At 40.1% G+C, this 14,303-nt stretch overlaps 1 protein-coding gene across 2 annotated transcripts in view; it reads left to right on the forward strand.

The window, feature by feature from the left end:
* Nucleotides 1-13,253, forward strand: part of Atpaf1 (ATP synthase mitochondrial F1 complex assembly factor 1) — a 22,629-nt gene extending 9,376 nt beyond the window's left edge. Inside the window, exons 5-9 of one of the 2 annotated variants that reach the window (XM_031378245.1) lie at nucleotides 1,724-1,774; nucleotides 2,922-2,969; nucleotides 4,302-4,397; nucleotides 6,815-6,922; nucleotides 12,390-13,253. In XM_031378245.1, coding sequence (XP_031234105.1) covers nucleotides 1,724-1,774; nucleotides 2,922-2,969; nucleotides 4,302-4,397; nucleotides 6,815-6,922; nucleotides 12,390-12,584 — 498 coding nt within the window. In that variant the 3' untranslated portion in view covers nucleotides 12,585-13,253. The remainder of the gene's footprint in view (nucleotides 1-1,723; nucleotides 1,775-2,921; nucleotides 2,970-4,301; nucleotides 4,398-6,814; nucleotides 6,923-12,389) is intronic. The other variant, XM_031378246.1, reaches the window with a different exon arrangement.
* Nucleotides 13,254-14,303: the final 1,050 nt, after the last annotated feature.

Below are 14,303 nucleotides of genomic sequence, written 5' to 3' on the forward strand. Positions count from 1 at the left end.
ACTATATATAATATATTGTTAAAAAAAATTCCTAAAAAAAAAAAAACAATAATTCTTTTAGTGTAATAAAACTATGTTTTTTTTCTTTTTCTCTGCTTTCTTATTTTATACTTTATAAACCTACTCACTACTTTTGGGTATTTACATGATGAAAATCAACTATACTCTTTGTGTTCTTTGATGCCAGGCAGAGATATTATGACTGCTCTGTATCCCAGTCAGACAGCAGGATCTATCTGCTCCCTATATGTAGGACTTCCTGGAAGGAGAATTTTAAGAGCTGCCTGCAATAAGCAATAAAAGCTAACATTATTTTAGTGTCTACTCTGCCAATCTCAATTCTACCAGTTCAGTTATTCTTCATAACAATCCTATGAGGTTGGTGTCACTGCTGTTTTATCGATATTGCCTAAATTTCAGAGATTTCCCCAAGGTGGAATAGCTAGTAAATGATCAGAGCTAGGATTTGCATCCCAGGCCATTGACTCCAGACCCTAAACTCTGAATGGCATGTATTCTTCCTCTCTGAGAAGGTCCACAGTTGGCTGGGGAGGTACGGTGTGGGAAAAGGATAAAGAACCTGTGAAAACCTATCACAAACAAGGTAAATCCTGAGAACAATTATTTCAGAGGTCATAGAAACTATTTCTTTGACAGTTTATTTTTAAAGGTTATCTTCTTAGTATATGTGTATGGATGTTTTGCCTGCATACATGTCTGTGAATCATATGTGTACAGTACCTGTGGAGGCCAAGAGTGAGTGTCAGATTCCCTAGAACTGAAGTACTGAAGTTACTGCCATCTGGGCAGTAGGAGTTGAACCCCAGTGCTTTGCAAGAGCAGCCAGTGCTCTTAACTGCTAAGCCATCTCTCCAGCCCTTTTTCTTATTATCAGTTGTCTATAAGGGGGTATGTATGCATGAGTGCAGGAGCCTGCAGAGGCTGATCCCACTGGATTCTCCTGGCACTGGAGTTAGAGACAGCCATGAGCTGCCTGACATGGATGCTAAGAACCAAACTCGGGTCTTTTTCAAGAATAGTAGATGTTATTAACCACTGCTATTAGCCATATCTCCAGCTCCCAGAGTTCATTATTAAGAAATAAACAGTTTGCCGAGCAGTGGTGGTGCACACCTTTAATCCCAGCACTTGGGAGGCAGAGGCAGGTAGATTTCTGAGTTCGAGGCCAGCCTGGTCTACAGAGTGAGTTCCAGGACAGCCAGGGCTACACAGAGAAACCCTGTCTTGGAAAAAAAAGAAAGAAAGAAAGAAGGAAAGGAAGCAAGGAAGGAAGGAAGGAAGAGTTTAGGGCTTGGAGAGATGACTCAGGAGTGAAGAACACTTTTGCCTTTCTAGAGGGTCTGTGTTCAGTTTCCAGCACCCACATCAGGGGGCTCATAACTGCCTTTACCTCCAGCTTTAGGGGATCAAACACCCCTTTTGGCCTCCAAGGGCATCTACACACATAGTACACAGAGACATAGATATATACATTAAAAATGAATCTTAGAAATTCTTAAAGAGCTACAGTTTAATCATTTAGAAGAGCATATGGTATTAAAATTTTTAATCATGTACTAGTTGTAAGAACATTACAATGAGTTTTCCTCCCTATTATCAGATGGAATAATATTCTGAGGATGGAAGCTATTACTGTATCTCGGTATACATTGAAAAGATTACCCACATTGTCACAGATCACTCATTTGTTTGTTTATTGTAGATTTGGCAGCAGTATTTTTCAGCAAAAGACACAGTCTACGCAGTTATTCCTGTAAGTAATTTGAAGGGGAGGGGAAAGTGTTTGAGCATGAGGTCAGTGCTCCTACCCTCTCAGGCAGCTGCCTTTACTCTCCTCTGTTTATGACATCTCAGGAACTTACACTTTACAGCTCAGAGTTTTATTATGCCCTAAGCAGCAGAGATTGGAAGCTCCGTATGGTATATTTATGACTTTTGCTCTCCCTCTTTCTGGTTTAGAAATGTTTCCAAGTCTCTGACCAGGGAGGCTAGTGTAAGTTCATGTTTCTGAGTGATTTCCAGATGCATTTTATTTCATTTTCACTTTCCAGCCAAACTGTGGGGAGTCAAGACACTGCTACAGCATGGCTTTCTTCCCTTCTCGTGTGTATGGCAAATGCTGAGCTGACCTGGAGCTCCCTCTGGGGCTCTCTTCAGCTTTCCCCTTATCAAGCAGCATTCTCATGGCTTTACCTTCTTGGAATTGTTTTAAAGGTGATTGCTGGCCATTGCTTTACTATAGCTAAGAAAGGCTATGGCTGTCTTCTCTAGTTAAGACTCTATCTTACTCTAGACCAGACATGGTGGTTCACACCTTTAATCCAGGTAGAAGGTAGAAACAGAGGCAGGCAGGTCTTGTGAGTTAGAGGTCAGCCTTGTCTATATAGCAAGTAAATAAAGAGAGATTATCTCTTACCTTAAAGTACACTGAAGAACACAGCTGCAGTCTGAGAGGCTTACGTAAGTATAAGATTAAAGAGGAAAATGCATACAGAAAGAAAAGCCAGGCCTATCCCCTGTTCTTTTAACTTCTTATAAATATGTGCTCTTACCTTCATGAACTCCACAACCTAAGCAGTCTGTACTTGTTACATTTTAGATCTTTCATATCAGCTCATTGGACAAGCCTTCTCAAGTCTCCCTTGAGTATCTGGTTCCTTGGAGACTCTGAAGCATTGGAGCACTTAGTCTTCACACACACTCTGTAGCAATGAGCAGCAAAGCATGCTCCCGGTTTTCCTGTCATTTTATTATAAGAATGACTTGTAAATGATGGAACATAAAAGCCTATTTCAGCCATAATATCGTTCTAGAATTCAGTCTTGGAAAAAATCTATTGTGATTGTGACTTTTCATGTTTTCCTATTTGTGAGTTAATTTTATCCTTTTCTAACTTACAGAAAGAGAAGTTTGATTTGATCTGGAACCGGGCTCAGTCCTGCCCAACAGTAAGTCTTTAGTTACTATGTAGAATTGCTTATAAGTGCTACCAAATAAGTGATTTCAAACCAGTTCTTCTCATGATATATGTGTTCTATTAACAATGGTGCTTATATGCTAATTATATTGATAAGTGACATTTTCATTCTTATAAATGGCTTTTTAGTACTGTACTACATATTAGGCTTTTCTGATATTGGTCTTTTTTTTTTTAAATGATTAACTTATTTATATGAGTACACTGTAGTTGTCTTCAGATACACCAAAAGAGGGCATCAGAACTCATTACAGATGGTTGTGAGCCACCATGTGGTTGCTGGGAATTGAACTCAGGACCTTTGGAAGAGCAGTCAGTCCCTTTAACCGCTGAGCCATGACTCCAGCCCCTGATATAGGTCTTAATTTGTCAGTATACGTACATATGAAAAGGCACCATAGAGCCCAGTGTAGTGACACATGCCTTTAATCCTATTCAGCATCATCTACATAGCAAGTTCTAGGCCACCCAGGGCTATATAGAGAGACCCTGCCTCAAATAAATAAATGAAGGAAGGAAGGATACTAGATAGCACCTATGAGCTTAATCTTCACAACCTCCTTCAGGTTCCTGTGTTAGAGTTTTCTTTACAGTTTTGTTCATGTTATTCTGATATGTACCAGAAATAAATTAATATTTTGATGCTGAAGTAGTGATCTACCATAGAGTTCCAGAGAAAGGGAATGGATAGCCAGTGTAACAGCTGGCTTGTCAGCCATGATTGCTAGGGTTTTTCTCAAACATTGCTTGCAGGAAATAAAGACTACTTTAGCAAATCAGAGATAGGTATCATACTGGTGAGCTGGATAGCAATGTTGCTAAATGTCAGCTCTCAAATTTCATCTCTGATATGTTCCTTCTTAAATGGGTTGAGAAATGTGCATGTGTTTGTTATACTGCCACATAATTAATTTCATAATTTCATCTCATGCATTATGGGATGGGGATATAACTCAGTAGGTTACTTTACCTAGCATGCACAAAACCCCAGGTTCAATCCCTAGTTCTCCACTGACTGGGTGTGGCGGCACATGCTTGTTTTAAGTGCTTGAGGTAGAAGCAGGAGAACCAGGAGTCAGGTCATGCTTTACTGTATGTAAGTCTGAGGCCAGCCTGGGATACATGAGGCATTTTCTTTAAATTAAAAAAAGTAAATAAAAGAGGACAGAGGAAGGAACAAAGAAAGGAAGAGAAAATAGAGAAAATATCCAAACATTGAAGTAATAGAGTGCTACCAGTGGTTAGACATTGAAGAAATGACTTCATTTATTCACCTGTCTGCTTGTCTTTCTGTTTCCCACAGTTTCTTTGTGCACTACCAAGAAGGGATGGTTATGAGTTCTTTGTAGGACAATGGACAGGTACAGAACTTCACTTCACTGCACTTATAAATATTCAGGTAGGTGACGTATATCCTACAAAACACAGGGTAGAAAAAAGAAGTGTATCCTTTGGTAAGGCTAGAAGCCTTCCTGGGGTTGGGGTCCATAACACCGGCCAGCTCCCGCAGTACCTGCTGTACCACTGATGAATTGTCATACACTGAATATTAGCCTGGGTTTCTAGGCCTCAGGACCAGATGTTTGCAGTCAGAATGCCTTTCTCTAGCTTCACTGTCTTTCTTTCATATCCTTCCGCAACCTCTATGGCATCTACTGCATGTGTCTCAACACAAATGGATCGCTCTCACCCCAGCTGTCAGCCCATGGAAGAAGGCTTCCATGGCTTGCCTGTGTTTTATTGGCCATGTTGGCCTTCTCCAAAATGCTAGATGAATAGTTTTCATTTCATAAATATTAGTTTATTTGCTTTCTTTTTTCTTTGTCTTATTTACAAATATTAGAGTAAAAAACTATAGCTAAAAGAACACTTGAAACTTAAAAAAAAAGTCAGTATTTTAATTCATACTAACTAGGATTGGCATTCTATCTTTGGAGCATACACCTGGTTTGTTTTTTTTTTTTTTTTTTAAAGAAAACAAAAAAAAATAACGAAAAAAGCATGTATTGTTTTGACTTTAAAGTTGTGGAAGATGGCACAGAATAAAATGAAGGAGCAAGCTTTTACATTGTGGTTTTATAATTTGTTGAGTATTTGCTGTATTATTATTTGTTTTATAATTTGTTGAGTATTAACATTAGATAGATATTTTGCAGTAGGTGTTTTATACTTATCATTATGTCATGTGTAATATGTAAATATGTCATGGTGTAAATATGTCATGAAGTGGCTACTGTTGCTACTTCTATTTATAGAGAAGGTGAGCTTGGGGAAGTTTATTTGCATTACTAAGTAATGAACTATTTTGAGTCCCGGTTGTCTTACTCCAAAGTCTATAAACTTAAACATTGACAGTTGTCTTGAGAACCCTGCTATGTCCTATGAGAAAAGGACTGTCCCAATGGAGTTTATAGCTAAAATATAAAAGCTCAGAGGAATTGACAGATACTAAATACAGAATAGATGCTGATTCTAGAATGGGATTGGAAAGAGGTACAGAGGAGTTCTCATACAGTCATACAGACTTGTTTGCTTTCTATTGCTATGATAAAACACCCTATTGCTATGATAAAACACCATTCTAGAAGCAACTTACAGACGAAAGAGTTTGTCTGGGTTTACAGTCTCAGAGTGGGTCTCCGTAATGACTGGGGAGACATGATAATGAGTAGCCAGAGCAGGAAGCTGAGAGATCGTTCTTCGACAAGCATACAGTGGATACTACACTTCACCAGTGGGCGAAGATATAAACTCTCATGGCCACCTCTGTCCCCAAGATGTACTTCCTCCAGCAAGGCTCCACCTCCTAAAGTTCCATAACTTTCCCCAAATAGCACCACCAGCTAGGGAGCAAGCGTTCAGAGAACCTGAGTTTGGGAGACATTTTCCATTCTGTCCACTACAGTGTCTAATGTTTTCTTTCTTATATAGGTTGAGAGGCATATGTCTGTGATATTATCATGTATGAATTTCATAACAAGCCCTCAGAAAGTCCTTCAGAAATGTAATGATCAAAATAATTAGCATGTATTAGGATTATGGCCAGAGTGATCGGTATGTTAGAAGTGTGGTGAGGGAACTGAGAGGGTGAACTGTTAAGAGTGCCTTAGCAACAGTGGGGTATAATATGTAAAGGATATTGGATGCATGCTGGAGCCCAGGAGATGCAAGCTGGAGCCCAGGAATCTACTTTTTCCTGTGCTGGTTTTCTTCCATGCTATGTGAAGGCATTGGCTTTAAATTCAGCTTCTCTTCCTCGTCTAGACTTGAGGTCTCCTGACCTTGCTGATCATTCTTTGTGAAGTTACACATTTGTCATTTTTCTCTCCTTTCTGCCCCTACCAGATATTTTAAAGCCACACAATAGAAATCTGGCTTGTGTACAAACTCTCCAGTGCGAGCCATAGCTTATAAGAGCTCAGACTTTAGAGCCGCCACGGGGAGTAGATGAAATGCACTAGTCCATAGAAGTAGCAATTACACCAGCATATCACTTTCTTTATACCTTAGCTTGGTAGCTTGCCTGTACCATTTTGATTTTAAATGTATGACTACAATGAAGGATTCGCTGCCTTCGTAAACATTTCTGGGAAAACAGCCAAATCTTTTCCAATTGAAGACACAAATAACACCATGGAAACTGTCAGTTCACCGTGCCTTTGCAGGCCCGACCTTGCCCCTGCATACAGCCCTGCCCTTCAACTCACCAGCACCCGGGGCTGTTAAGAGCTAGAGCTTGCTCCAGACTCTGTCACTTTGAAATTGCAGCTTGTTGTGGGTACCTTATTGAGCTTTGATAAGTGTTCCTCCATGCAGACCCGAGGGGATGCAGCCACCAGCCAGCTGATTTTATATCACTACCCTGAACTTAAGGAGGCGAAGGGCATAGTGCTGATGACAGCAGAAATGGATTCCACATTTCTGGTAAGACCCTGCATTTGTTTCTCTGGGTTTACCTAGTAGAGCTGTAGGTATTTAGGTATTACTCTTTTCGATGCCTAAGGGAAGATGTTTGTATGTAGTTTGTTTCTCGTGGTTGAAAACAATTTTGTCTTGCTTACAGTATCTAAGTTGAAGTTCAGTTATACACAGATAAATAGATGTTTTTGTTGGTGGTGGTACTTTGTTTCATTTTATTTTTTAAGTGTGTGTATATGTGTGTGCACACACATGCATGTATACATATTGGGAACGGGGCACATGGCAAGATGCATGTGTAAAAAGTCAGAGGACAACCTCTAGAGGTCCATTCTCTTCCTTCCACCATGTAGCTTCCAGGGGTCAAACTCAGGTCATCTTGCAGCAAGCAGCTTAACCCACTGAGCCACCTCACTGGCCCTCAAAAATAGGTTATTTTATTTCAGACTGGAACTCGCACTATGTAGCCCTAGCTAGTCTGCCACTTGCTAAGTAGGCCAGGTTGGCCTCAAACTCACAGAGATCCACCTGCCTCTGTCCAAGTGCTGGGATAGAAGGTGTGTGCCACCATGGCTAATGCTGAAAATCACTTCATTCTCATTTGATCACAACAGTTTACCTGCCTTAAATTCTTTTGGAGCTAAATTTTCATTTAAAATGAGATGAGGTCATTTATGACACTCATTTGATATAAAATATTACACATTTTATTAAGGAAGTATCAATATGTTTGATCTGGAAGATAACACAGAGTTATATATTATCTTCACCTATTCCTTTATAAAATCCAGTAATACTAAAACCATGACACATCTGTGCCCTGAAGATTTCAAGTAAAATTGCAGACACATAGGTGACTTATGAAGTGTGGGATGAGCTCACAGCCTAGAGGAATAGTTGTGTCTTTGTCTTCCTCTCCACTATTCATGGGTGTAACATCCACCATGGGACTTCCTTTCCTCCTTTTCCCGTTGATTCACTAGGACAGAACATCAGCCACATGCCCATAACTGATGGTGCCCATTGTTTTTCCATGTGTCCAGGCACCAGAGACAGTTCTAGGTCTGTGTAAGGCTTGCTTATTTCAGTTCCATCTGACTGACAGAGATTGTGTTGGAGACCCTCAGAAGATGAGCACTTTAAAGCCTCTTCCTCCATTACAGCACCCACTTTTGTTTCCTCTTTGTCTTTTACCAGCTGCATAGAGAGAAAGAAATGGTTTCACTAGGCTACTGTGTCACAGTAACAGTAGACTCCAGACTAGAACACAGTGGGGACTCTACTCCCCTGACTATTCTTCCTAAACTGTCCAGTCTTATTTCTCTGGATTTTTCCTTCCTCCTAAGCTATTTGACATTCAACTAGAAGACAGTGACCCGGAATCCTATTTATAGTGTGCATTTGCTGTTAGCTGAGATAAAGGCTGCAGGAGGAGTAGTTGGGACTTTTGGACGGTTAACTCTGAGACGTCTATTAGCTATCCATATAATGTAGTCAGGTAGATACATGAGCCTAGTATTCAGAAAAGCTGTGGTATATAGGTTGTATTTAAAGCCATGGATTGATTGAAATACCAAGAAAATAAATGAGGGTGCAGAAGAGAAAAGATGTAAGAACTAAGTCCTTAAGAGATGAAGAAACATCAGCAAAGAAAAGTAAGAGAAATCATTGTGATATTGAGTGGGGGTGGGAGAGTTAAGCTGATAGGTGCCTGAAAATGAAGACAAAATGTTCTAAGCAACAGGGAGTGTTTAGTTGGCCAACTCTAACTTGCTTATGGGGCAAATGAAATAAAAGACTAAAATTTTACAAGATTTACAGACATGGAAGTATTTGGGAACCATTATCAGAACAGTTTCAGTGTGTTTATGGTGTGATTATAAGCATGATTAAATTTCAGAAAGATGGGAAGAGAAATTAGAAAGAGCAAACATTAACTCTTTCCAGGGAAGGTAAGTAGGGTGCTGGATGGAGGAGAGAAGTGGGGACAGGATGTCTTTTATTTTAAATTATTTAATAAATAATATGGAAATATATGGGAGGGAGAAGAATATTAGCCATATAGGAGAAAGAAAAGGAATAATATTCTGGGTAAACAAGTCAGGAAATGAGGACATAGGTATAGTATAGTTAGATGAAGAGAGTTAGTGGCAGCTTGTAGAAGTTCTTGCCAGTTGTTGGGTTTTTTGTTTCTTTGTTTGTTTTGTTTTTTAATGAAAAGAAAAGCCATCAGCTCAGAGTAAGCATGAAAACATGGGATTAGATATTTGAGTCAAAAAGAGATAGTATGCCAGGCATGAGGGTGCACACCTTTAACCCCAGCACTTTGGAGGAAGAGACAGGTGGGTCTAAAAATTAAGACCCAGGACATCCAAGGACTACATAGAGAAACCCTATCTCAAAAAAGAAAAGGAAAAAAATTATGAGATTGTTGTCTGCAAGCACAGCCTCTGGGCTGGATTCAACTCACATCTTGTTTTTGTAAGACCCATGAATTATAAATGATTAAGAAGAAAAGAACCACAAAAAATAGTATTTCATGGGATGTAAATAGTATAAAATTCAAGTTTCAGGGTCTATAAATTAAGATTTATTTACATATTACTTACAACCGCTTTAATTCTGTAAGAGAGTTGAGTAGTTTGAGACTCTATGGCCCCCAGAGCCTAAAATGTTTACTGTTTATAGAAAGTGTTTGCACAGCACAGTCTAAGGAAATGGAAAAGAGAATTTTGTGTAGCTATAAGCACAGACTTAACAGTAGTCAGCCATGTGGTACAATGATGTAGCTGAGGGGCGAAGACCAGAGAATAAAGCAGGGTAAAGAGGAAAGCAAAAAGACAAGACACCAAGAACAGTGAACTTCAGCTGCAGACCGTTAGAGTTTCGAGTGAACTAGGAAGGTAAAATAATGGACGCAGTGCAGAGATCTCGGATGAGACTGGGAGGATGTCAATATTGATGGCAAAATCTGTTCTCTGTGTCACGTGGAAATATGACATAGAGAATGTGCTGTGCACTTAAACATATTGTCTTAAATGAGCTTAAATGACCTCCTAGAGGTAGGTCACAGTAAACTTTTTCTTGGTTTATTCTGTTTCACCACTTCACTCTGATAGTCTCAGTCTGATGCAGCTTTAGTATCATTAAGGTTTTGGAGGGGAGGTGGTGGTGTTGTTTTGGCTTTAAAACATTTGGTGACACACCAGACAATTAATTTGTCTTGTATAAACCACATTGACTATGAGATCCCAGTATACATGGCTTAGCAAATAAAGGTACCTATCACCAAGCCTAATGACCTGAGTTCTGTCCCCAGGACCCACGTGGTAAGAAAAGAGAACTAACTCTTGGAACTTGTTCTCTGACCTCCATTGGCACACCTGCTAACATGCATACATATATATAAATTCATAAGTAAAAATGTAAGTTTAAAAGATTTGCTTTATTATTTTTAATATTATATATTGGCCTGACTGTGAGTGTGTGCATGTGAGTACAAGTGTTCTCAGTGGCCAAAGCCATTTGATATCCAAAAAACTGGAATTACATGTCATTTGAGCCACTCAACATGGATGCTGGAAATTGAACTCAGGTCCTCTTGCAAGAGTAACACATGTTCTTAACCACTGAGCCCACCTCTCCAGCTCCAATTAAAAAGTAAAAGGTTTAAATGAATGCTCTGAAGAAAGAAGTACAGCATACAAAGACAAGAAGCACAGTCCATGGTTTTTATAAACTTATCCACATCATTTTTTAGCTAGATATGACAAACTTTTTTCTTCCAGTGCTAAGAATTCAACTTAGGCCTTGCATTTGTTAAGGCAAGTCCTTTAGCACAGAGTTAAATTCTGGCCCACATAACATATTTTGGACAGTAATTTTTTTTTTTTAAAGAATTATTTTATTTCATTTTTATGTGTATGAGTACACTGTAGCTGTACAGATGACTGTGTTCGATCATGTGTGTGGCTGCTGTTGATCTCAGGACCTCTGCTCAGGCTGGCTCCGGCCCCGCTCGCTCTGGCGTAATTTTCTGCAGCTGTCGTCAGACGCACCAGAAGAGGGCGTCCGATCTCATTGTGGGTGGTTGTGAGCCACCATGTGGTTGCTGGGATCCGAACTCAGGACCTTCGGAAGAGCAGTCAGTGCTCTTACCCGCTGAGCCATCTCGCCAGCCCGACAGTAATTTTTTAAGTGATTTTTTTTTCCCTATATTTGGGTGGGGTGCTATTGTCTCTATAAGTATGATAATAATAGATAACTCTTTCTGGACAGCTAGAACTATAGACTGTTGAAAACAATAGTTACTCCAGTTAAGTGTTTCTTCTTTCATTTCATTTACTATTATTGTATGTGTATATGTATATGATGGGGAGGAGTTGTAACCACACACATGTGTGTGGAGACCAGAGGACAACTTTGTGAAGTCGGTTCTCTCCATCCATCTTTATTTGTGCTCCAGGAATCAAGCTCAGGTCTAAGGCAAGTGCCCTTATCAACTAAGCCATCGCCAGCCCTCAGTTAATTCTTCCATTAGGTTCTGAGGATATTGCCCATGCATCCCCTACATACCCTCCTGTCATGCTGTTCACTGTTTCCTTACAATGCACTTTCTGAACCTTGGAAGTGATTATAAATGATTGCAAAGCACATTGTTCCATGTTGTAGTTGATTACAATGACAAGCATTACCTCACAGTGTCTGGAACAGGAACTCAAGAGCAGCTTAGCCGGGTGGTCCTGGCTTCAGTCTCATGAAGTTGCTGTCAAGATGTCACTAGGACTCCAGTCATCTGAAGACTGACTAGGCTTAAGGCTCTCCTTGCTTTCTGAACACATTGGCTCTTCTTTAGGACTACTTGAATGTCCTCATCGTATGCCAGCTTTCCCCAGAATAAGTGATTCAAGATATATTCTTTTATGTTCCAATAACAAGAGCCTTTCCAATCATTTCACCATAGTCCAATTGCTAGAAGCAACTCATTAAGTACAGCCTTACATTAGGGATAGAGATTGACCTCTACTAAAGGAGGAAGGACCGTGATAATTGTAGACATTTTATAACCATCACAACTGGCTTTGCCACTGTTTGACTGGGGTGCTATCAATAACAAGGTAACAGGTTGTACTCAAGTGTGTCTAATTAGTAAGAATTAGTACTTGCAAGCTTACTCTTAGAGCTAGGTAACTCTTGCCCCTCTTACAGGAATGTATGTAATGGTTATTTAGGAGCTAAATAGAGAATCTGTGAATATTTGAACTAACTTACTCAACAAACATTATATCACTATGTATTGGAACATAAAACAAGTCATGATGTCTATATCTTTGAAGATTTTATATTAAAGAATCCAGACCAAAAAGATAACAAATGAGGGAAGCTTTCCAGGAACAGCGACTCCACCACAGAGCTCAGGCACAGAGCTTCGGGCCTGTGCAGGGGAGTGCTCACTGCTCTCATTGCCTTGCAGAATGTTGCGGAGGCACAGTGCATCGCCAATCAGGTTCAGCTCTTCTACGCCACTGATCGGAAGGAGATCTTTGGGATAGTAGAGACCTTTAACTTCAGACCAAATGAGTTCAAATATATGTCTGTCATCGCTGAATTGGAGCAAAGTGGACTTGGAGCAGAACTGAAATGTGCCCAGAACCAAGATAAGACTTAGAGGTATCTGGATTGGCCCTTCACAGTGTTGGCTCAGTCCTGGATGGCCTGAAGCCCACGCACACTCTTGAATTCCAGAGCTCAGCATCTACAATAAGCAGTCTGTAAAGTGTGTACGCTTATTGCAAGAAGTGATTGTGGACATGAGCCCTAATACTTGATATTCAGGAACAAAGATATACAAATATTCTGATAATTACCTCTCAGCATAAGGGTTCCTTTTCAGTGTTTCTAGCTTTGGAATGAGAAATATTCAGGGATCCACAAGACTATTGGCTGGGTTTTATTTAGTGTAGCAGTGTAGCTGCATTCTGGCCATCTTGACGTCATAGCTCCCACTTCTAAGTCTTCATAAACTGTAGCAATAAGCTTGAAGATCTCAGAGATGTTGGTTTTATGTACCCTTTCCGTGCAGCAGTGAGCTGGCTAAAAACGTAACCCAAAACTCCTGGCCAGACTCTAATACAACCAGCTATTCTCATCAGAATAAAGACTTGTGGATGCCCCTCCAGAGTTACCTTCAGTGTAACTCAGTGCATTACGGGTATACTTAAATAAACAGGTACAATGCCTGCATACTGTTAAACTGTCGCTTATGGCCCTGAACTCTGCCTATGAGACGCTGATGAATCACTACAGTGTAAATAAAACCTTTTTCTAAGGAGATCAATCTAGATTTGCATGATTAAAAAAATTAGCATTATATGAAAATGTGGGTGGAAGCAAATGTTCCCAGATTGAGTGTAGGGAATGTAGCAATAAAATAAGTCTGGTTTTCAGTCTCTGATAAACAGCATAGTGGAAACTAAGCTTTGTACTGTTGGTGGCATCAGTGCCATGAGTTCATTTTATCAGAACTCATCTTGGAGCTCCGTGATTTCTTGAAACACCAGAAATAAGCAAGTTATTCTTCAGCACCAGAAGCATATGTATCACTTTGTAGCTCCAAGTTCATTGGTAAAAGAGAATGGTAGGTCCATACCAACCTTATGACCTCAAAGCCCCAGTGTCCCCCAGCATTTTTGGCACTCCCTGTACCATACCTGTCATTTGGTCTAATATGCTCCAGCTTAGTCTGCCACCTCTGCCTGATCTTGTTGGATGCCACCAACCACGGTAAGTAGAAATTTAAGTTGTGTTTTCAGTTTATGTGTGTTCTTCATTACAGATTTTTTTTTTTTTTTTTTTTTTTGGAGTAGGCATCTCCCAAAGATTTTTAAGTGGGTGTGGTAGTTTTAATAAGAATGACTCCCCACCCCACCCCCAGGCTCATATATTAGTCGCCAGGGAGTAGAACCATTTGAAAGGATTAGAAAGATTAGGTAGCTTATTGGAGGAAGTATGTCACTATGGGTAGGCTTGAGGTTTTAAAAGGCCAGGCCAGGCTGGTGTGTGTGTGTGTGTGTGTGTGTGTGTGTGTGTACTTGTGGGTCAGGATGTAGCTCTCAGCTATTTCTCCAGTACCATTCTTGTCTACTGCTATGCTGTCCGCCATAATGATTGTGGACTACACCTCTGAAACTATAAACTAGCTCCCAATTAAATGCTTTCTTTTATAAGAGTGGCGTTGGTCATAGTGTCTCTTCTCAGCAATAGAATAGTGACTAAGAGAGTAGGGTTGGCATCCCATTATTTTCTGGAGCAAGAAACAGATTATGGCTGGGCAGTGGTGGTGCATGCCTTTGATCCCAGCAGAGGCAGGCGGATTTCTGAGTTTGAG

This window comes from Mastomys coucha, unplaced genomic scaffold, assembly GCF_008632895.1.
Source record: "Mastomys coucha isolate ucsf_1 unplaced genomic scaffold, UCSF_Mcou_1 pScaffold18, whole genome shotgun sequence".
In the NCBI taxonomy this organism is placed as follows: domain Eukaryota; kingdom Metazoa; phylum Chordata; class Mammalia; order Rodentia; family Muridae; genus Mastomys; species Mastomys coucha.